Below are 21,652 nucleotides of genomic sequence, written 5' to 3'. Positions count from 1 at the left end.
TCTCCATTCCACTGGGGTAAAATCTGAACTCCTTCCCACGTCCATCCGCAGGGCACTCTGGGAGCTGGCCTCCCGCCGCCCCGCCCTCTCTCCCTCCCTCACTGCCCCTGGCCTTGGAAGCGCAGCCACACTGGGCTCCTTATTCTCAGACCAGCCCCGGCCAACCTGCCCTCCCGCTGCCCCCGCCTGGCCTCTCCCCAGGCCTCAGTGGGTCTGCCCCCCTTGAATCGCACAGGCCCCTGCTGCTGTCTGCTTTGAGCCGCCTCCGCCTCCCGGGGCAGAATGACACCCCACCCTCCGGGCCTCTGTCCCCAGCTTCCCCACCGCGGCACTGCTCATGTTGAGGGCCGGGTCCTTCTTTGCGGGTTGTTGGAAGGTGTCCTGGGCGCTGTGGCCTGTTGAGCAGCAGCCCTGGCCCACTCGCCAGATGCCAGTAGCAGCCTCAGTCCAGTGGTGAGAACCAAAAATGTCTCCGGGGGCAAATACTGGATTTTTCCTTTTCCTTTCCAGGTGCTTAGTAATTTTGGAGATGCATTTGCTCTGGGGTTGTTGGGTTGGCCTCCTTCATGTCCACACTCTTGCTCTCTCCTGTACCCAGCACCAGCTGGGGGGTGGGGGGAGCAGCAGAGAAACATTGGCAAAGGGCACACACATCATCTTCTGGGCGTGGCTTCTGCAGAGCGTGGAGTGTCTGTCTACTGGGCACTTAGATGAGTGTCCTGGGGCTGCTGTAACAAATGGCCATTAACTCATGTCTTAAAACAGCAGGAATTGATTGTTGCGAGGTCTCGGAGGCCAGAAATCCCAAATGCAGGTGTCAGCAGGGCTGTGTTCCCTCTGGAGTTCTCCATCTTTACATGTCATCTCTCTCTGTGCATCTGTATCTAAGGACCCAGTCCCTGGATTTGAGGCCACCCTAATCCAGTGCAGCCTCATCTTAACTCATGATATCTACAAACACCCTATTCCCAAATAAGGTTGCATTCTGAGGTTCTGAGTGCGCATGAATTCTGGGGACACTAATCAAGCCGCTACAGCACTTTGTGACTCTGCCCTCTGACACTGTCAGCTCAGCCAGCTGCTCCCACCTGAGGTTGCAGATCCTTCCCCTGACCCACCCCTGTGGCCAGGCGACATACTGAGATAGGTCCGGGCTGCCAGCCATGCCTCCCAGTTTCCAGGACCGCTCATGGCCGACCTTGGCCTGAGCCTGTTCAACCTCGGGTTGAATTCATGAGCCAGCCCCACTTTTGAGACGCCCCCAGGAGCTCCTAGCTCCTCTCTCCTGTCACTGCACCGGGCCGCCCCTCTAAGAGCTGAGGCAGGGGGTTTCTCCCGAGAACCCACTTCCGCCCAACTCTCCTGCGTGGGGGCATCTCACATTCAGGCTTGAGGTGGAGAAGACACAGAGCCAGGGCAGTTCAGAGAGGCCCTCCAGCCCGGATGCGCTGCGGGTGATAAAGACGCTGGTGTCGCAGTCACTCGTCACGTCCATCTTCCCCAGGGCTCCATGGAATTGTTTTTTCTAAAAAAAAAGAAGAAAACAGCAGGCTCCAGGAAAGTGGGGACAGGCTGGAGTCCATGGGCCTTGCACGGCTCCTCTGTAATGTTAGCCTGCTCCTTTTAGCTTGAGAATGATTTCATCCGATAAACATGTGGCTTCAAATTATGGCCTTATATAAACGAAGCAGCTACACTACACTTTCTGGAGGCCCCATCTTGACTTCTCCAGTGAATTCCAGCATGTTCGCCAAAGTGACGGTCAGAATCCTGCTCTCACACACGAGGCCTGGGCCGGGCCTGCAGAGTCTCTGATTCGCCTTTGGTCCAGTCACCGCCCGCCAGCTCCCAGGGCCTCATTCCTCACGACTCCTCCCCATAGGAGAGTGAGAAGGTGGAGGTATGTTTCTTCTCAGCACAGACGTGTACCAGTCTGTTGCAAACCTTTGCTGTTTCACATTTCAGGTTTTTAAGAGGTGTGTTCCTGTTAATTGCGGTAAAATGCGTGTAACATAAAATGTCCGTTGATAACACTTAGCAGATTCACAACATTGTGCAACCACCGTCTAGTTCTAGAACATTGTCACCCCCCAACAGGAGGGCCCTGCTCCCAGCAGTCAGTCAGGATGGCCTCGCATCTGCTGTCTGTAGATTTGTTCTGGACATTTCATGTAGATGAGGCATCAGCTGTATATCTTTTCATGTCAGGCTTCTTTCCCTCAGCACAGTGTTTGAGGTTCATCCACCCTGTGGTGTGGATCATGGGTAGAACTCCATTCTTTTTTGTGGCTGAGTAGTATTCCACAGGAGGCTGCACCGCACTCTATCTGCCCCTTCATCTATTGGTGGATGAATTTGCTTTCATTGCCACCAGACTGTCTTGGCAGGGATCTGTATAACCCACTGTTTGATTTCCTTGTGGTGACAGGATCAGGGGATCATTCTTACACTAGTCTGGCTGACTGATCCTGGTGGCTTGGGGATGGTTTTGCTTATTTTATGTTTGTTTGTGTGTTTACTTATTTATTTGCAGTACTGGGGATTGAACCCTGGGTGCTCTATCACTGAGCTGTACTCCAGGCCCTTTGAGATAGGATCCTGCTAAGTTGCCCAGGCTGGCCTTCAGCCTGCGATCCTCCTACCTCAGCCTCCTGGGTAGCTGGGATCACAGGTGTGGGCCGTTGTGCCCGGCTGCTTTGGCTTCTCATTCACGTTGTGTGTACTTGGCATAGTGGGTCGTTGGGGATGAAAGGGACATGTTGGCTTTGGGGTATGTGGTAAGGCTTTCAGATTAAGAAAGGACACCGCTTTTCAGTACCTGCTGCCCCAACACATGGCCACAGCCCACCATTGCCCCTTGGCCAGTCTGTCCTCCGTAGTGACCCCAACCCCAAGTTCTGTAGTCCTTGACCTGTTTCCTGTCACGCTGGGCACAGCCGGGGGATTCTCAGCGTAGGTTTCACATCCACTTGTCCTCAGGATCTCAAGCCACCGCATGGCTAGCTTCCAGGACCCAGGCTGTATTGAGAGCTGATGGCCCTAAGCCCAAAATAGCCAGAGCCTCCTTGAGAGAGATACCGTTACTGAAGAACATCCTCTGAAGCTGTGATAAGCAAAACAGTGTGGCATCTCCCAAGCAGCCCCAGGGCGACCTTGGACCAAAAGTCACTGTTCAGCCTTTAAGGTTAGCAGAGGGCTCCACCCATCAGGCGGCACAGGGGTCGCTTTGCTTCTTGTGTGGCTCCCTTCTTCCCTTTCCACACAGACTAAGTGGAAGAGCACTCACCCCCCAGTTCAAACCCATGCTGAGCCTCAGAACGCGGCCATGTTTGGGAGCAGCGTCTTTGCGATGTGATGAGTTAAGGATCTCTAGACGAGCGCACGCTCAGTCCAGTCAGTGGTGTCTGTGCGAAGAGGAGGGGGGGTGGAGGCAGAGAGCGGAGTGATGTGTGTGCAAGCCACAGGGCGCCAAGCACCGCCAGAGCCCCCCCGAAGCCGAGAGGCCTGGGAAGGACCCCGCACAGAGCCCCAGAGGGCGCCAGCCAGCGCCACCTCGGCTCCAGACTCCAGCCTCCAGAGCAGGGAGAGGAGCGGGCCGTGTTGTTGGACCCCTCGTTTATGGTTCTTTGTTACGGCAGCCGCAGGACACTAGGAATGCACAGCCTGACTTCTAAGGGGACTACTGAGATACCAAGAGGGAGTCCAGGAGGCCAGGACCCCAGACGGAAGCGGAGTCAGTGTCTTATCAGATCCAGGGAGGGTCAGGCAGTGCCCACCCTAAAATAGATGGCCCGCAGACCAGCCCGCCTGGGGACCAGTGCAGACGGCCCAGTTGGTGTGGTCCAACGGGGGACTTTTTGACCTTGTGATGGTGCGGAAGCAATGTGTGTTCTATAGAAACCCAACTCCAGCTCTGAGGTCCCACCTCTCCCAGGCTGGGGAGGCAGAGCGGCCCTTCTGTTTTCACTTTCAGTGCACTTTCATTAAATGCCGTGAGCGCTTCACTGTAGAACAGGCCCCATGTTGGGCGACTCTGCCCCTCCACAGGGGGATGGCAGTGTTCTGAGCACACACATGGCACGTGTGGCTTAGTGAGATGCTTTGCCACTTAGGACGGGCTCACGCGGACATCATGAGGTGAGGATCACGCCTGTATCTGTATTGAAAATCACCATGGCAGGGCTGGGGTGCGGCTCCGTGGCAGAGCACTTGCCTGGCATGCTCAGGGCCACAGGTTCCAGCCCCAGCACTGCAGAAAACAAAAACCCACAAGAAAAGTAAGTTGGTGTGACTTAGTTTCATCAAACCGGGGAAAGCGTTATATTATAGAGCAAGATAAATAGAAAAAATGACACCCGAGATCTGAGCAGTTTATAAATAGAGAAATATAGTTGCTTGATGGGCATAAATTTCAAAGACCAAACCTGAGAGTCAAAGAAATGTGAGAGATGAAATGTTCTTTTGTGCTCACTGATGGCTGCAGAGTGAGAAAAATACTAATACCCAGTGCTGTTGAGGATGCTGAGAGATAGTAACTCTCCTGTGCTGTTCTAGGGGAACCTGAGAGTTGGGGGGCTTTTCTGGAAGTCAGTTTTTCAGAATGGATCAGGGCCATGAGGGTGTGTTTTGGCCCAGGTTGAGGGTATCAGCCCAGCATTATCGGTGAAATGACACACTGCTTTGGTCCTTTTTCTGTTGTTATAACAAAATGTCTGAGACTGGGTAATTTTTGAAGAACAGAGGTTGATTCGGGTCTGTGTTCTAGAGGCAGGGAGGTCCAAGATCAGGCAGCCACCCCTGGTCGCTCTGGTGAGGGCCATGAGTTGCGTGGTTTCAGTTCATGGCAGAAAATGGGAGAGCAAGTAGACACCCCGGAAGAGAAGGAAGGCGCTGAAGGTCTCCCCGAGGTGGCTGCCCGCCCCTCAGGAGGCACTGATCCTCCCCTGGCCCACACAGCTCCCGACCCTGCATCCCAACCAGGGCACAGGCCTGTGGGCAGGCGTCACCTGTGGGCAGGGCATGTGGGCCTGGCCCTGCTGTGGGAGAGCTGGTCCACCTGAGGCTCTGGGTTGGGAGCAGAGCTGCCTAATCCTGCCAGAGCCTCAAGCTGTGTTCCCGCTGGAAGGCAGAGATAGTGGCCAGGGGAGAGCAGGGTGGGGACAGGCCCTGTGGTCTCAGGGGAGGGCCGGGTACCTCGGGCAGGTGGCGGGTGGCAGGCTGCTGCACAGGGCCTGGACATCTGGGAGGGAGAGCAGTGCCAGGCCTGTGTTGAAGGCCCGCTGAGGCCCAGGGGACGTGCACTGCCCTGTGTGTTGGGCGTTTGGGGCAGCTTCTCCCTGACTGGGCTGGGTGGCCATCCAGGAGACCGCCAGGGTCTGCCTGTGATCCTGGGCCTGACCCCCGGGAAGGGCTTGGGTGTGCTGCCAGCACAGGTGGAGCTGAAGGGAGTCTGCTGCTCGGGCTGCATAGCCAGGGGCACTGAGGGCTGGACGAAGGGCTTGGAGGTGGGCACCCCAAGGGGCTTTCTGTGGGACGGCCACATGGAGGTCGGCTCTTCCAGGGAATCCCCCACAGTGGCACAGAGGATAGAGGCCGGGCCCTCCTGACGGTTGGGGTGTGGAGACAGTACATAGGCCCAGGTCAGTGGGAGACAAGGACAAACCCCCCTGATGTCCAGGGAGGCAGGGAGAGTGGTGGTAGTGGGCTCCAGGTGGGACCAGCGTGCCTGAGCAGGTGTGGTGGCGTGGACGGGCCCTGGGCAGGGCCTGGGGGCAGGGCAGGAGACATGCACAGGGGCAGGTATAAGTGACACTGCCCACCCCAGGACTGCGGGGCCCAGGGGCCAGGGAAGGCTTCTAGCCAGCAGGTAGGACTAGCAGGAGTTTGGTGCCGTCTTCTGGTGGGACTGGGAGGTGGGGCTGCAGGGACCATGGTTTCCACGCTGTGGGGACGGGGCTGTGGGCCAGGTGGGAGCTGGGGGACAGGCTGCAGGCCAGGTGGCTGGGAGGCAGGACCGGGGTCCACCCCTGCGCCAGGAGCCACTGTGGAAGCCCTAAGTCTGGGATAGAAGTGAGGGGGAGGCCCCACAGACATGCGTGTGGGTGTGTCTGCATAGAGGCGTGTGTTTGTGCCCTCACGTGCACGTGGGCCTGTGTGTTTATGTTCATACTTTGCACGCACACGTGTCTGCATGTGGGCAGCCATGTGTGTTGATAAATGTGGGTGTATTGGTACAAGAGTGTGCGCACGCACTGGTCTGTGCACTGTATGCACGTGAACAAAGTGTCATCCTGTGTCACTTGGTAGACACACGCTGGGAAGCCGGGTTGCAGTCGTGTGAGTCGCGGGGTGCACTTACACAAACTGCGCATCATCGCTGGCCAGTGAAGTCTCCTTCTTTCCTGTCCCCGGATCGTCAGGTCAGGGTTGGTTGTCAGGAAGCAGAAACAGAAGTCATGCTGTGGCGTGTGGAGTTTGTCCCCCGTGAGCCACTGGGGTGTGGAGGCACCGCTGCACTATGCCCCACAGGCCTCCTGCTCCCTGCATCCTGACCAGGCTCTTGCTGTCATGACCAGCTGGGGCTGAGCTGTCCCCCGTTTCCTCGGACCTGGCATCACAGAAAGACTGGAGCCGCCACCGCTTCAGAGTGGTGCATAGACGGGCAGCCTGCTGCTCTGGGCAGGCGAGGGAGGCTGGCCAGCAGGGAGGCCAGGGAGGAGGAAGGTGGCCCGGGACGCGCACCCGGAAGCAGCGGGTGGGTTGTAGCCTGATGGGGCCACCATCGAGCCTGTTGTCAGCCTTTGACTGGAATGCCCCTGTGCAGTGAAGAAGTGTAGCTTTGCATGTGCAAGTGTGTGAGCCTGCAGGTGTATGAGTGTGCGTGTGCACACGTGTGTGTGTGGCTGTGTTTAAGGTGTAAAAACTACGATTTGAGTCTGGGTTTCTCACCTGACTTGGAAGTGCATGAATCGCCGCCCGCCTTCCGCGACCCCGCGGCCCTGCATGGGGACATCCTGTGGTGAACCCTCTGCCAGAAGAGCAGGCTCCTTGGTTCAGGCTCCCTGAACCCCTGGTGCGCCCACAAACTCCCAGCCGCCTCCTTGCTATGGCACCCCAGGCACTCAGCCCCTGGGCATAAGGTGGGGACATTTAGAAAGCAGAGCCGTATCCTGGGAGGCAGGTCCCCTTGTGGACCTCACCATGTGGAAGTCTTAGGAAAGTGTCACCACTGCACAGTGACCCTGAGGTCCAGAGAGTGCGCCCTGAGCCACAGTGCCCACGGCACGGACACGTCCATCGCCCACGCCGTCTCCCCCGCTCTTCATCAACCCTCCCCACCCCAGGCGGCCACCAAGCAGCTCTTGCCCCTGTGGGTTCATTTTTATTCTGTAGAATTTTATATACATGGAATTTTACAGCCTGGACTCTTAAATTTGAGGTAAAATCACATAAAATTCACTACTCTCTACAGTTCAGCAGCATGTAGTATATTCATAGCATTGCACAAACACCATTTCTGGTTCTAGAACATTTGCATCACCCCAAGAGACCCTGTCCCCATTACCTGTCACTTTTTCCTGGCAACTACTAGTCTCTTCCTGTCTCCGTGAATTTGCCTGTTCTGGGTATTTCTGAGTCCGTGGGATCACACACTGTGGTCTTTCCTGTCTGGCTTCTCTCAGCGTCGTGTTTTCAGAGATTGTTCATGTTGTATGTAGCATGTGCCAGTGCCTCATCCCTCTTCCTGACTGAATAATAGTCCCATGTGTGAACAGACCCTATCTTGCTCATCTATTCATCCAGTCATGAACCCTCGGGTCATTTCCATCTTTCAGATGTTGTGAATTGTGCTACAGGACATTCACATGCAAGGATTTGAGTCTCTGTTTTCAGTTCTTTGTGATGGAGACCTGGGAGCAGAATGGCTGGGTGCATGCATGCTGTCTTTTGGTCTGGCCTAGTTTGTAGGGCAGTGCTTCTGTTTGTTCCCTGCCACAGCAGGTACCACAGGCTGCTCCCACCGCGGCACCAGGTCGCCCTGCACGGCCAGTTGGCTCCTCCACTGGCTGATGGATGTTGCGCTCGGCTCCAGTTTGGGGCTCTAGGAGTGACGCCCCAGAGGCTGGCTCTGCTGTTTCTCTGGCGTTATTCCTGGGGGCAGAATTGCTGTGTCACGTGCTAGATGTGTGTTTAGCATTTAAAGAAATCTCCCGAGTGGTTTCCAAAGCGGATGAGCTGCCTCATTTAATGCAGGTCTTTCTGAGGGTTAATGTGACAGTTGAATCTAGAGATGACAGTGTTCCTGCTTACCTGCACCTTGAGAGGCATGACCCCAGGGGGTGCGCACAGATGCCAGGAAGAAGCCAAGGATGATCTTTGGACCCGTGAAGTAACTAGAAACCCAGTGCCCAGGGGTAGAGGAACAGTCAGAGCCCCTACGAGTCCAGGTTTTCAAAATTAAATACTCCTCCCTCTTATCTGCTGTGGCTCCCCCTCCCTGTGTTAACAGTTGCCATTGCTGCAGAATCCATGGCCCCGGCCTTCCCCTCCTCCACCCTCCTGACACTTCTGCCCCACAGGCCCCGCTGCTGAGTCATGCTTCTGCTGGGGCGAAGTTAGCGGATCTTCTCTGGTCACTTCTCTGGCTGCACAGTGAGTATCTCAGGCTTTCTGGGCCTTAAAGGCTCTGCTGTGCCTGTCCCACCTAGTCAGGATGGCTGAAGGCACAGGCAACATGTAAATGAATGGCCAGGCTGCCTTCCGATAGAACTTTATTTACAAAGTCAAGCCGTGGGCCGACCGCACCTCCTCCCTCCACTTCAGAATGCATTCTTCCTCCTCAGGTTCCCTTGGAGATGTTCCATCCCCAGAACCCTGAGGCAGGTGCTCCTACCTGTGTCATTCACTGTTGGGCTCCATGTGTTCCGCCATTGTCGACATACAGCCTCTCCTGATGGGCTTTGAGCCAAGGTCTGGTTTGTCCTCATCCCTCAGTGGCACACACGTGACCCACACTGCATACATACCTCCTGCTCCAAGATACCAAATGGGCTATCACCAGCATCAGCTGCATTTTCTTTTTCCAGCAGCCTCCAAAAGCAAATGTAATTTTAAAATTAGCTTTTTCAGGGCTGGAATGCAGCTCATCGGTAGAGCACTTGCTTAGCATGTTTGAGGCTCTTGAGTTCCATCCCCAGCACCACAGAAGGGGAGGGCAAGAGCTTTTTCTATTGGAATAACTTGGGATTTACATAAAAGTTGCAAAGATAGTGTAGAATCTATAATCTACAATCTGTCTTAATTTATGTTCTGTTGCTATAACAAAGTACTTGAAGCTAGATCCTTCATTTAAAAAAGAGGCTAGTGTACCTCTCAGTTCAGAGGCTGGAAATCCATTCAGCACTTTCTGTGTGGCCTTGAGTGACAACCTTGCAGCAAATGGCATCTTGGGGGCATCTGGGGGTGCATGCCACAAGAATCACGTGGCAGGAAAGCAGCAGACTTGCGCTTTCTGTAACCACCCACTCTGGAGGGGACTAACCAGGGCCTCCTAGGAGTGATATTAAGCCCCTTCCAGTGACCTGATCATCTCCTGCAAGGCCCCACCTGTTACAGGTCCCCCTCTCAACGTTATACCAGGAACCAAGCTTTTGGCACCTGAACCCTTGGTGAACACACTCGGGTGGGATCCAGACTGTAGCATTCCCCGACCTTCACTCGGCTCCCCCAGGTCACGTCTTCTTTCTGGTTGGGAATCCCTTCTAAGGCACCCCTTGCATTCAGATTCTTCACACCTTTTCTAATTGCTCTAGACCTTGGCCCTCTTAGGGGACTGGCCAGTTGCCTGCAGGGCACCCCGTGGCTTGGGCCTGAGGGCGCTCCTCTCCCCAGCAGGCTGGAGTCGTGTTCTAGAAGCAGACGTGTCCTGAGCTCTGCTCAAGCCAGTTCTCAGTGGCTTGCCCTGACCTCATCTTCCTTGGTTGGGTTTCGGGGACCCCAGTTCCAACAGGTCCAGCCCTGCTCTCTCTAGGCGCTCTGGCCGGGTGTGTGGTGGTGACGTAGCCAGGCCCCTGGGCCAAGCTTGATGTGTTCGGGCAGCTGCTGAGGAGGTTTCGTCAGGGAGCGGAGGCCAGGAAGGATGTGGGCAGCGAAGGCTTAGCTGAGATGGTCTTGGCCTTTGGACGTGGGATGACGAGGCTGGACGAGGCTGGACGTGGGACAGGGAGGGACCAGTGCCGGGATGGGGCAAATGAGAGGATTTGGTTTTGGAGTTGTCTGGTGACATCACTCGAGAGCCACATGAGTCAGATGTCCCGTTAAAGGGCAGAAGGAAGGCGTGGGGGGTGTGGTCGGTGGAAGGTAGGGCACTTCACCACACGCGCACAGGCCCTGGGTCCCAGCTCCAGCACTAAGGAAAAGACAGGCTCTTCCACTGTCACCCTGGGAGCCAGAGCTGGTGGCTCCTGGCCCGGCTCAGGGCAGGGTCTTCTGGCCACGGGTCTGGTGCTGTCTGTGCAGGGTGGGCGTCCCACATCCCTCTTCCCAGGGCTTAGAGCCGCCTGACCTTGACCTCCCTTCCAGCTCCAGGACAAGCTCGCCCGAGCCCGGGAGGCATGCTGAAGCCGGGTGGCCGACAGGATGAGTGTGCAAGAGGCGGGCAGCTCCGGCCGCCGGGAGCAGGCAGCCTACCACCTGTACATCTACCCACGGCTATCCACCATCGAGGGCCAGGCCTCCTGCCGAGTGACCGCCACCAAGGACAGCACCACGTCCGACGTCATCAAGGATGCCATCGCCAGCCTGCGGCTAGATGGCACCAAGTGCTACGTGCTGGTGGAGGTCAAGGAGTCGGGCGGGGAGGAGTGGGTGCTAGATGCCAACGACTCGCCAGTGCATCGCGTGCTGCTGTGGCCCCGGCGGGCTCAGGACGAGCACCCGCAGGAGGACGGCTACTACTTCCTGCTGCAGGAGCGCAACGCAGACGGGACCATCAAATATGTGCACATGCAGCTGGTGGCCCAGGCCACGGCCGCCCGGCGCCTGGTGGAGCGCGGCCTCTTGCCGCGACAGCAGGCGGACTTTGATGACCTCTGCAACCTCCCCGAGCTGACCGAGGACAACCTCTTGAAGAACCTCAAGCACCGCTTCCTGCAGCAGAAGATCTACACGTACGCGGGGAGCATCCTCGTGGCCATCAACCCCTTCAAGTTCCTCCCCATCTACAACCCCAAGTACGTCAAGATGTACGAGAACCAGCAGCTGGGCAAGCTGGAGCCGCACGTCTTCGCGCTGGCCGACGTAGCCTACTACGCCATGCTGAGGAAGCGCATCAACCAGTGCATCGTGATCTCGGGCGAGAGCGGCTCCGGCAAGACCCAGAGCACCAACTTCCTGATCCACTGCCTCACCGCCCTCAGCCAGAAGGGCTACGCCAGCGGCGTGGAGAGGACCATCCTGGGGGCCGGCCCCGTGCTGGAGGTGAGCGTGAGGCGGGTGGCAGGAGGGACCCTCACCTCTGAAGATGCGGGCTTGGGGACGGGCTAGGCTCTGTGATAGCGCGCTTCCCTAGCGTGCCCCAGGCCCTGAGTTCATCCCCGCACTGCAAAAAGTAAATAAAAAGTAAGATTCTTTATCACTCAGCTGGGACAGGCCAGCCAAGTCAGGAGACAGTTGGGCACTTGGCGTTCCCGCGTGCAGGCTCCACATCACACAGGGCCACCCTGGGGAAGCACCAGGGTCGGTTAGGAGGTGGCCGGGTAGGTTTGTCCTGGTTTTTGTGGGGGAACAAGCAAGGCAGGAGACGCAGACTAAAGGCTGGCTCCTGCAGATCACGGCGGGCTCTGGCCCAGGGGTGCCCCTAGTGGTCCTGGGATCGGGGCAGGGCGTAGAGGTGATCCCCTTGTGGGCTCAGGTACGATGGGTGGCACACAGGAGTTGGTGTGCAGAGCCCTTGGCTGACGCTGGGGACCGCCAGCCCGGGAGGGCCAGATCAAGAGAGTGAAGTGTGGGGGTGATGCATCTGCAGCATCCGGAGGGTGGCCGTCTGTCCCCAGTCCTGAGAGCAAAGCCATGTGCTCAGTTGAACTCGGCGTTTCTGAAGGGCTGCAGGGTGGGCAGAAGCAGCAGGCGCCGCAGCCTCAGCAGGTGGCGGTCGAGTGCGTTGTCACAGAGCAGGTCAGGAGGGGGTCACCTGGCAGCACTGTCCACAGGGGCAGCAGAGCCCCCCACACCCTCTGTCCTCTGTGCAGTATCCCTTGGTCAGACCCCATAGGAACCATCCACATGTCCCTGTGGATGAGCCTTCTAGTCACCGGCGTGGATTCAGGGGGTGCAGAAGTGACCACTCAGTGGCCCCACTCAATGCGTCCACGCGACTCCAGACGATGCAGCCATTATCACCTGGTCAGGGTGGGGTGTGGGCTCAGGGGGTCTGCAGCCCTGAATTTGGGGTCCAGCATTCTACTTTTTCTTGTTTAATGTTATTTTTTAGATCACTTTAGATGACAGAAACTCAGAGCAGATGACACAGAGTCCCCACGGCCCTCCCGGCTCCCTTGTTAGGGCGTCTGAGAGTGGCCATCTGTGCACTTGGTCCAAGCCCTTGTGGATATGTTGGGCATAACCGAAGTCCCAGGTTCACCTCAGGGTCCACTCTTGGTGTTGTTTCTGTGTGTTTGGATCCCTGCAGAAGGCCACATGGCACCGTTCTGTGTGACACACTAGACGGTGGAATACGGTGTGCAGAGCGCCATGCAGAGGATTTCCACTGCTCTGTGGTCTGTGCTTGTCTCTTCTTGGCACCCACTGATCGCTGTCCCTATAGTGTTGCCTTTTCCAGAATGTCATAGAGTTGGAGTCACAGGGTGTGTGGCCTTTTTAGACCGGCTTCCCCCACTTAGTAATATGCATTTGTGGCTTGAGAATTCTTTTTTCTTTTCCTTTCTTTCTTCCTGGTACTGAGGAATTAACCCAGGGGTGCTCTACCACTGAGCTACATCCCAGCACCCACCCAACCCTTTTTTTTTTTTTTTTTTTTTTTTGAGACAGGGTATCACTAAGTTTCTTAGGTCCTCACTAAGTTGCTGAGGCTGGTCTCCAACATGTGATCCTCCTGCCTCAGTCTCCTGAGTTGCTGGGATCACAGGCAGGCCCACTGCACCCAGTGAGGACTTACTTTTTATTGCTGAATAATATTTCATTATAGTATCTGCAGTTTCCACGTCTATGGATTCAACCAACTATGAATCAGAACTGTTTTGGGGAAAGAATTGATCTGTACTGAGCACGGACTGACTGTTTTCTTGTTGTGATTCCCTGAAGGATACAGCATGCTGTGCACGTATTGTTGAGTGTCCTAAGTCATCTAGAGTGGATTTAAGGTCTGCAGGACCATGTTATCAGTTCTGTGCAAATAGGATGTCATTTTATAGACGGGACTCGAGCGCCTTTGGCTTTGGTGTCCTTGGGAGAGTCCTGGGCCAGTCCCAGGACAACTGCACGCGGATGTGTCCTCTTTCTTCATCCATAGGATCTTGAAACCTCTTTCTCCGCAGAGGGTCAGGGGCAGTCCTGCCTTTCCCGGAGCACCGACCTCTGGCCTCTTTCCCATCCCCCAAGCCATATGTAGCCTGCGCTGGCAAGAAGGCGGCTCAGTTCCTCTTCCTCGCCGAAACGTCGCATAGAATTAACAGGGTCATACGACAAGCTTCCTGCCGAGACCTGCAGCCTGTTTCTGTTTCCCCTGCGAGTAACCTGAGGACTCGGGTCATGTTCTGCGTGAACTTCTTAAAAGCTACTAAGCTCATTGCCAGCACCGTGTGCGTTTCCTTGTTGATGGCAGTCGGCCCTGACCGGGTTGTCTGCCCCTCCGGGCCCTCCACTCCCTCCGCAGGTACTGTGGCCCTGCTCTAGGTTTCACTGGGATGTCCAGGTTACCAGCAATCAGCTGTGTCCTGGAGATGTTAAATGGAGAAAGGCAGAAGTAAACATCTGGCATGTTTTGAATTGCACTGTCTTCTGCGGGGCGTGACGCAGTGTCTCAGACGGCCCCTCCCTGCACACGAGGCTCCTTCCGGCGTGTCCACTGTGTGCTCCAGGTTGGCCTCCTGGTAGGCGTCTTGGTCGTGAGACTGCGGCCATGTTGCAGTGCTGTGTTCCCGTGGCCCTCGTTTGATTTAATGAGGACTCCAAAGTCCCGCGCAGCCTGCCAGCGCTCAGGCCTCCAGGGAGCCGGGGGGTGCTAGCTTGGGCAAGGCCGTGAACGTGCCGGGAGGTGTCCGGAGGGGACACACGTTCGCGTGGTGTGATGTGCGTTGCGGTCGCTCTGGTTCATTGTTAACTTCTGACCGTGCCTCCCTCATGAACTAGCCCTGACCGCAGTGATGGCCCCTGTCTACGCACGCATGGGGACGAAAGCCCAGGGTGTCGCGCCAGCGCAAGGCTCCAGCCCAGGCTCTGGGCCACCTGGTGACCGAGACGGTTACCGAGGTCTGACGTGCAGGCAGACGGTAACAGACAGAGCCTCAGTGACAGGCAGGCCGCCATCGAGAGCAGCCGACAGGCCCAGGAGTGCAGGGTCCTGAGGTCCAGGGCGACACCTGAGCTGGGCGTGGAGGGAGTCCCGGTGAGCGGGCGGCCAGCCGGCAGGAGGCACGGCCAGTGCAGAGGCCAGGAGGCTGCATGGGCATCAGGAGGACACGCTGGGACAGGGTGAGCCAGGGGCAGAGCGGGGGCCGGGGCCGGGCAGGCGGCAGGCCCAGCAGGGCCTCGGGAGCCACAGGAAGGTCGCTGATGGCACACAGCCTGCCCAGGAGCCCCGAGACCCTGGCTGCATCCCAGTCTGGAACTCCTTGGGGGAGGCCTCGGTGGCCCCACCGTCCTTCCCACAGGCAGGCAGCGGGCTCGAGGGTGGGCCAGGACAGTCGAAGTCAGCGTGTGCGTGAGGGGCTCTTGTCACGTGGGGCATCTGCTGTCGTGGAACCCACAGGTGGGAACACCGGAGCCCTGCTGTTTTGGCTTTTGGTCATTGACAAGATGCTGAGGAAAGCCGAGGGGAAAGCTGGGTTGTGGCTCAGAGTTTCGGGATCTCGAGTCTGGCGCTGGCTCCCTGCTCTGGGCCTGGGGTGGTGGGCACCTCGGTGGCCACACCGCTCGCCTCAGGGCTCTCTAGGGCTGCTTCCTGCAGTTCCCTGAGCTCAGAACCCCCGGTGCAGCGGGGCCTCGTGAGCTGACCGCTTCCCAGAAGCCCCACCTGAGCCCTGCGCTGGGACCACGCCTTCAGCCGAGCAGCCTGCCGGCCCCTGAGGTCTCGGCAGGGTGTAGACGGGGCAGTCGATGCCTAGGTCTGAGTCCAGGGGCCACGTTCTCCCCAGTGGCCTCCAGAGCAGCTTTCCTCTCTTCCGAGGACCGTGCAAGACATGGTCGAGTTTCCTGTGGCCGCCCTAACAGTACCTCAGAGCAGGGCACTCTCCAGTCCTGGAGGCCAGGGGTCCAAAATTCAGGTGTCTGCAGGGCCTCGCTCCCTCTTCAGCACGTAGGTAGCATCCCCCCGCTCTAGCTCTGTGGGCTCCGGGGCTCCTTGGCTTGTGGCTCCGAGGCTCCACCCTCGCCGGTGTTGGTATCTCCACCTGTCCTCTAGCCAGGATGCCACTCTTTGGGTTTAGGACCCGTCTTACCCCAGCATCACCGTGTCTTAACCAGTTGTATCTGCAGAGATGCTCGCTGTGTTCTCCTGTGCCCTCCAGAGGTCCCTGTGCTGGAGGCAGGTATCCAGCGCGGCAGTGTGGAATGGTAGAACCATTAAGAGGTAGAGCCTGGCCGGGCACAGTGGTGCATGCGGTGGCTCAGGAGGCTGAGGCAGGAGGCTCGTAAGTTCAAAGCCAGCCTCGGCAATTTAGCAATGCCCTAGCAACTCAGTGAGACCTTGTCTCAGATAGATATAGACAGACAGACAGACAGACAGGGGATGTGGCTCAGTGGTTAAGGACCCCTAGGTTCAATCCCTGGTGCAAAAAAAGTGGTGGGGCCTCGTGCAAGGGATTAGGTCCTGGGAGGCTGCAGTGGAAGGACTCGTGCTGGCTTCTAGGAGGAGTGAGTTCTACGAGAGTGGGTTGAGGTCACCCCCACACTCTTGGCCCCCTGCATGCGACTTGTGGGGACCAGCTTACCTGAGGTGGAGCAGCATAAGAAGAGGAAAGCTCTGGCTTGGCTCAGTTTGGGACGCTTCAAGCCATGATGAGTCAGTTGGTTAGGGGCCTGTGGCAAGGCAGTGGGGACACCATGGCAGAGGAAATTGCTTACTTACCTCGTGATGGCCAGGAAGCAAAACAAAAAAGGCCAGGGTCCACTGTCCCCTTCAAGGACACATCCCCATCTGATCGGAAGACCTCCCTCTAGGCACCACCTCCTAAGATTCTGTCACCTCCCAGGAGCACCCCTGACGAGGGGGCAGCCTTCAGCACATGGGCCTTCAGGGGACATTCCAGGGCCAAGCTGTAGCACAGCTGGTCTCTTCTCCACTTCCCTGCCATGCTGTGATGCAGCCAGAGAGCTCTCACTGGAGGCCAAACAGATGGGGCCACCCCAGCTTGGGACTTTTAGTCTCCAAAACTGTGCGCTTAATGAACTCCGTCCTTCACGAGGTACTTAGCCTCGGGTGTTTCGTTATAGCGAGAAAACAAATAAAACCTCGTTTCCAAATAACATCCCGTTTTCAGGTTCTGGGAGAGAGTGTGTGGACTTCACTTTTGTTGGGGGTACACAGGTCAGCCCACAGTAGTCCCCCTCGAGTAACAAGCTGTGGTATTTTGTGCCTTTGTCCCCGGGGGCCTCCCAGCTCTACTGTCACCCTGGGACCCGTAATTCCTGCCCTGATGCCGGTCAGGCTCCCGCCAGCCTCCGCGCCTGTACCTCCTTTCCTGCGGTAGCCCTGAGGGACTCTGGAAGTTGTCCTAGCTGCAGTGGATGGCCGTTAGTCACCCTTTCATGAGTCAGACGCCTGATCTCGCCAGGCTGCCTCCTTGGGGCCTCAACAGCTTGAGCCAGCGAGGCCAATTTTCTCCAGCAGTTAGAAGCTGGTGGAGGGTGGTGCCCACACCAGGTTCCAAAATGAACTTGAGCCAACTCCACGTCATGGCAGCAAACATGCTTCCTGGGCAACTGTTTGCAAAGGGATGGGGCTAGGCCGAGCTCAGGGCCCATTTCCCCGCGGGGCTGAGGTTCGGGGCTGCGTCTCTCTCTGTGGTGGGCCTCCTGAGCGCTGAAGTGTGTTCAGCAGTGTGCCTGGTTCCCACCATCAGATGGAACAGCAGCACCTCCCCACATTTGATGTGACAGCCAAAAATGTCCTCGTTGTCTGTGTCCCCTGAGAACAGAATCTCCCCTGCGTGAGAACTTCCACCTTAGAGTCAGCCCGCTGAGGCTCAGTCGCAGTTAATTCTAGACACTGAGCATGTGGATGTCACCCATAATTCCAGGTGCTCTGAGGTGACCCAGTTGTTTGCTGATAGGAGGACTAATTAGTCACCATGGCTCAGACTCCCGTGCCGGGCTCTGGGCCCCGGGTCCTGCCCACCCACCATCTCTGAGGCCCCTCGCAGCGCTGCCTGTTGTAAAGATGAGGAAACAGCTCCATGGAGACACTGGCACACAAGGTTCTGGTGGCCTCTGTTAACAAAGGGCAGCGAAGGTGGTGACTTAAACAGACGGTATTTATTCTCACAGATCTTGAAGCCAAAAGTCCAAAATTAAGGTGTGGACGGGATCGGTTCCACCTGGAGACTTGGGGGGTCGGGGGTCCCTCTCCTGCCTCTCCCGGCTTCTGGTGGCTCTCACGGTCCTTGGGGTTTCTTGGCTGTGGATATGTCACCTGACCTCTGTCCCCATCATCTGTGGCCTTCCGCCTTCTGTGTGTGTCCCTGATCTCATTCTCTTCTCTCTTGTCACTGGGTTTGGGGTTCACCCTGAATCATGGATGACCTCAACTTAAGATCCTTATCTTAATTACATCTGCAAAGACCTTGTTTCCAAATAAGGTCATGGTCACAGCTTCCAGGGTTCAGGACCTAGAAGTGTCTTTTGGGGGAGTCTCTGGGTCCCGTACCACAGGCAGCTCCGGCCTGGGCCTTGCCGCTCGCTCACACTGCCTGTGTCTTCCTGAACACTCTCCTCCCCTGCTCGGCCCAGGCTGCAGAAGGCTGAAGGGCCGTGCAGCTTGTGGCGTTCGGGGCTTTTTCTCAGCTCCCCAAAAGGAGAAGTTGAGTTGTTTTGAGATTAGGGTGTCACTGGTTGCCCGCCCCCCCACCTCCAGGCACGGGTTGCAGCCTCACTGTGCAATTCTGACCAGAAAACAGGAAGGGAGCGTTATGGAAAGCTGGGTCTAGTCAGCTGACATGTCCGCCCGCTGCAGTTAACTGTGACTGTCACTGTTTCACAGGACCTGGGGACAGCAGGAGCCGTGGGCCTCCTCCAGCTGGGAGGCCACAGGTCCTTTGCACCTACAGAAGTAGGATGTTTGCCTGGATGTTTGCCTGGTCTCAGCAGGGCCACGAGCTGTGCAGGGTGCTCTTTGCGCACTGGGGTCCATTGCCAGGTGTGGCACCTCTTGCCAACTTGATGGTTCCAGTTAAAGCAGCCTGTGGCGTCACGCTGGCTCCCCCACAGAGATGCCCCCAAAACACCCTTCTCCTTCCCCTGCGGCCCGCTGGCAGCACTCTGCTGGCCTCCTCTGGCCAAGGCCAGGCTGGGCCCCCTCACTCCATCCCGAGTGCTCCTGTGCTCCCGGCCTTGGACAGTGAGCCCGGAGCTTGATTCTGAAAGCAGAAATGAAATAAGGATGCTCGGTCACTGCACTGCTTCCCAGGGGCCAGGCCTCCATTGAACCACAGGGGCCTGGCCCACGCTGGGAGAGGAGGCTGAGAGACCGTGCCAGTGACACGCTGCTCGGCACCAGAGAGGAGAGGCCAGCCAGGCCTACCCGGCTCCCCACTGGGGCCTCAGCCAGGGAAGGGCTCTGGAGCTTGCTGCCCTGGACCTGCTCCTGAAGCCTGTCGTGAGACGAACTGGGAGTTATGCCCAGCCTGACCCTGAACCCTTCTCCTCGAGTGACTCTAGACTCCCCCGGCCCCTCCACCAGCCTGTTCCCACCACCCACAGCAGCAGGCCAGGCCCATCTGGGCAGGTGACCCAGACCACGGTGTCATCCTCATCTTGACCTTGGCTCTCAGGTCACCTGCCCAGGCCATGTCCCTCTCTTTGAGCCTTTTGGGCCAGATATGGACAGGCCTGCGCCATCTCTGCTTCCTTATCCTCGCACAGGCGCACTGACCACCCCCCCGACAGCGGGGAACTGAAGCACACGGGCGGCCCTCCACCAGGGTGAGGGGCAGGTCTGGAGCGGCGGGGTGCTGCCCAGGTCTCGGCGCTGCGGCTGGGCTGAGAGCTTCATTGAGGCGCAGGGTTCTGCAACTGCTGTGGATTGGATGTGGTTTGAGTTTGTCCCCTGGAGGTCCCTGTGTTGGAAGCCTGGTCCCCAGGGCAGCAGTATTGGGAGATGGTGGGTCCTGGAAGAGGTAGAGTGGTGGGAATTGTTAGATCACAGGGTGCTGCCCTGGCGGAGCACGGGCAGCTGGTCTTTCTCTGGCTTCTGGTTTGGCGGTGTGATTGCTGTCCCACCCATGCACTAACGCCATGATGCGGAGCAGCCAGTGGCCCTCCCCAGAGCAGAGCCTGGCGTACCATGCCCCTGAACCTCTAAACTGGGAGCCAGACAGGCCTGTTCGCTGTGCAAAGGCGTTTGCTAGAAGGCAGGCTAATACATGGCATCTGATGCACTTGGTGTTGGGCATCCTCCGGGACCTTTGTCTAGGTCCAGGACATCTTCACCCCCAGGGGAGACTCCATCCGTAAGCAGCCCCTCCCATCCCCCCTCCCACCTCTGCCAGCCTCGTCCGTCTGCCATCTCTGCATCGGCCTGTTCTGGACATTCCCTGTAAGTGGGGTGGTACCTCCTGTGCCCTCTTGCACTGTGGTTTCCAGGCTCATTCCCCTTGCAGCCGGTCAGCGCCCTGGTGTGGCTGGACCACGTTGGTTCCTCTGCTCACCAGTGGGGGCCACACTTCACTGCTCTGCTTTGGCCCAGGCCCCTCCCTGCCTCAGGCAGGCCAACATCCACACTTCAGTGTCCCCTGCCAGAGCAGTGTCGTGGGGCCAGGGTGGTTCTCATGAGGATGATCCTGCTGACCCTCATGGAGGAGGAGAGCTGGGCCCCCGCCAGCAGCCTGTTGTGTGTGAGCTCAGGGCTGGAGCCACTGGGCGGGAGGACAGGGACTGATAAACACCTGGACATGACTGGGATGGACTTCTGCAGGTGCAGCTGAGCCTGCCAAGGGACCCCAGCTCAGGGAGCTGTGGGGACAGCAGGCCCAGAAGGTGACAGGAGCCTTTGCTCGCAGCTCCCTCGAAGGAAGGCATCAGAGCCGGCGGGAAAGAGGGGCCTGGGAGCAGCCAGCTCTGCGCTGAGCCAGAGCACAGTCAGACGGAGACCGAGGCGAGGCCCAAAGATGACTGCAGGGTGGGGATACGGAGGCTGGTGGGGGAGCTTTGTCTGAGGAGCTGACGGGGTGTCCGAGGCAGAATTGAGCACTGGGAGCTCAAAAGATTCCCCAGGACCCCGAATCTGGCTTTCGAGGTTATCTGGTCATATGACCCGGCAGGGGCCACAGGGCAGGGGGCAGGGGCCAAGCTTGGACACCTGCCAGATAGCATGTGCCCTCCCCTCACCTGTCAACCGTGAGAGGAGCCGAGTTTGCCAGGAGAAATCAGTGCGGACAGGGAGGGGCACATGGCTAAAAACAGGCCTCCTGAGACCCCCTTCAGAGCAGATGAGACAAGGCTCAGGATGGGGACAGGAGCAGAAGTCACTAGCATCTTAAGCCAGCAAAGAGAGACCCATGTGTTTGTGTTTGGCATCCAGTGATGCGAGAGGCAGGCTGGAGCCTCGGTTTCAGGCCCATCTGTCTCCCAGGTCTGAAAGCCCCACCCAGAGTCGCCTGGCTGGTGTGCGCCACACGTGAACACGGAGGGCGCTGCCGGGAGCTCAGCAGACAGCTGGGTGTGGAGGGAGCTGGGCTGGCAGAGGAGGTGGCAGAATTGGAACTCTCAGAAGACCCATCCCTTCCTCACCAGTGTTCAGTGCTCAAACTGGCCCTGGCCACCTGCAAGGCTGGGTGACCGAGTGGTCATCTATGTGGACATTGGGGCCACAAATTCATAGGGGCAGGGGAGTGGGAGGCAGAAATGGGGATCCCAGGAGAACAAGCATGGGTGGGAGAGAGAGGGTGCAGGGGTGAAGAGAGAGCTCACTGTGGCCTGGATCTCCTGGGAGCCCCAGATGTAAGCGGATCCCCTGGGAGGCAGCGGGAGGGACACGGTGAGTAGATCTCTGGCTGCTGCTCTTTCCCCATGGCCTCCCAGGATGTTTGCGTGAAGGTAGGGGAGCAGTTTATGGGGATCAACAGCAGCCCGAGGAGGGTAGGATCCAGGGCAGGAGGTAGGCAGGGCAGGGCGGTCCTCACAGGGACAAGAAGTAGCTCAGCCCTTGGATGGGGTCAACATCAGACCTCATGGAAATTCTTGGGGTCAAAGGTCACACTTC

The 21,652-nt window shown here is 57.7% G+C and overlaps 1 protein-coding gene across 2 annotated transcripts in view; it reads left to right on the top strand.

Moving 5' to 3' along the window:
• Positions 1–21,652, top strand: part of Myo9b (myosin IXB) — a 97,262-nt gene that overhangs the window by 6,612 nt on the left and 68,998 nt on the right. For both annotated transcript variants that reach the window (XM_077796344.1, XM_077796345.1), the window contains exon 2: positions 10,582–11,478. In XM_077796344.1, coding sequence (XP_077652470.1) covers positions 10,639–11,478 — 840 coding nt within the window. In that variant the 5' untranslated portion in view covers positions 10,582–10,638. The remainder of the gene's footprint in view (positions 1–10,581; positions 11,479–21,652) is intronic.

Source organism: Urocitellus parryii, chromosome 3 (genome assembly GCF_045843805.1).
Source record: "Urocitellus parryii isolate mUroPar1 chromosome 3, mUroPar1.hap1, whole genome shotgun sequence".
In the NCBI taxonomy this organism is placed as follows: Eukaryota; Metazoa; Chordata; class Mammalia; order Rodentia; family Sciuridae; genus Urocitellus; species Urocitellus parryii.
This window is presented reverse-complemented; position numbering and strand designations above follow the sequence as displayed.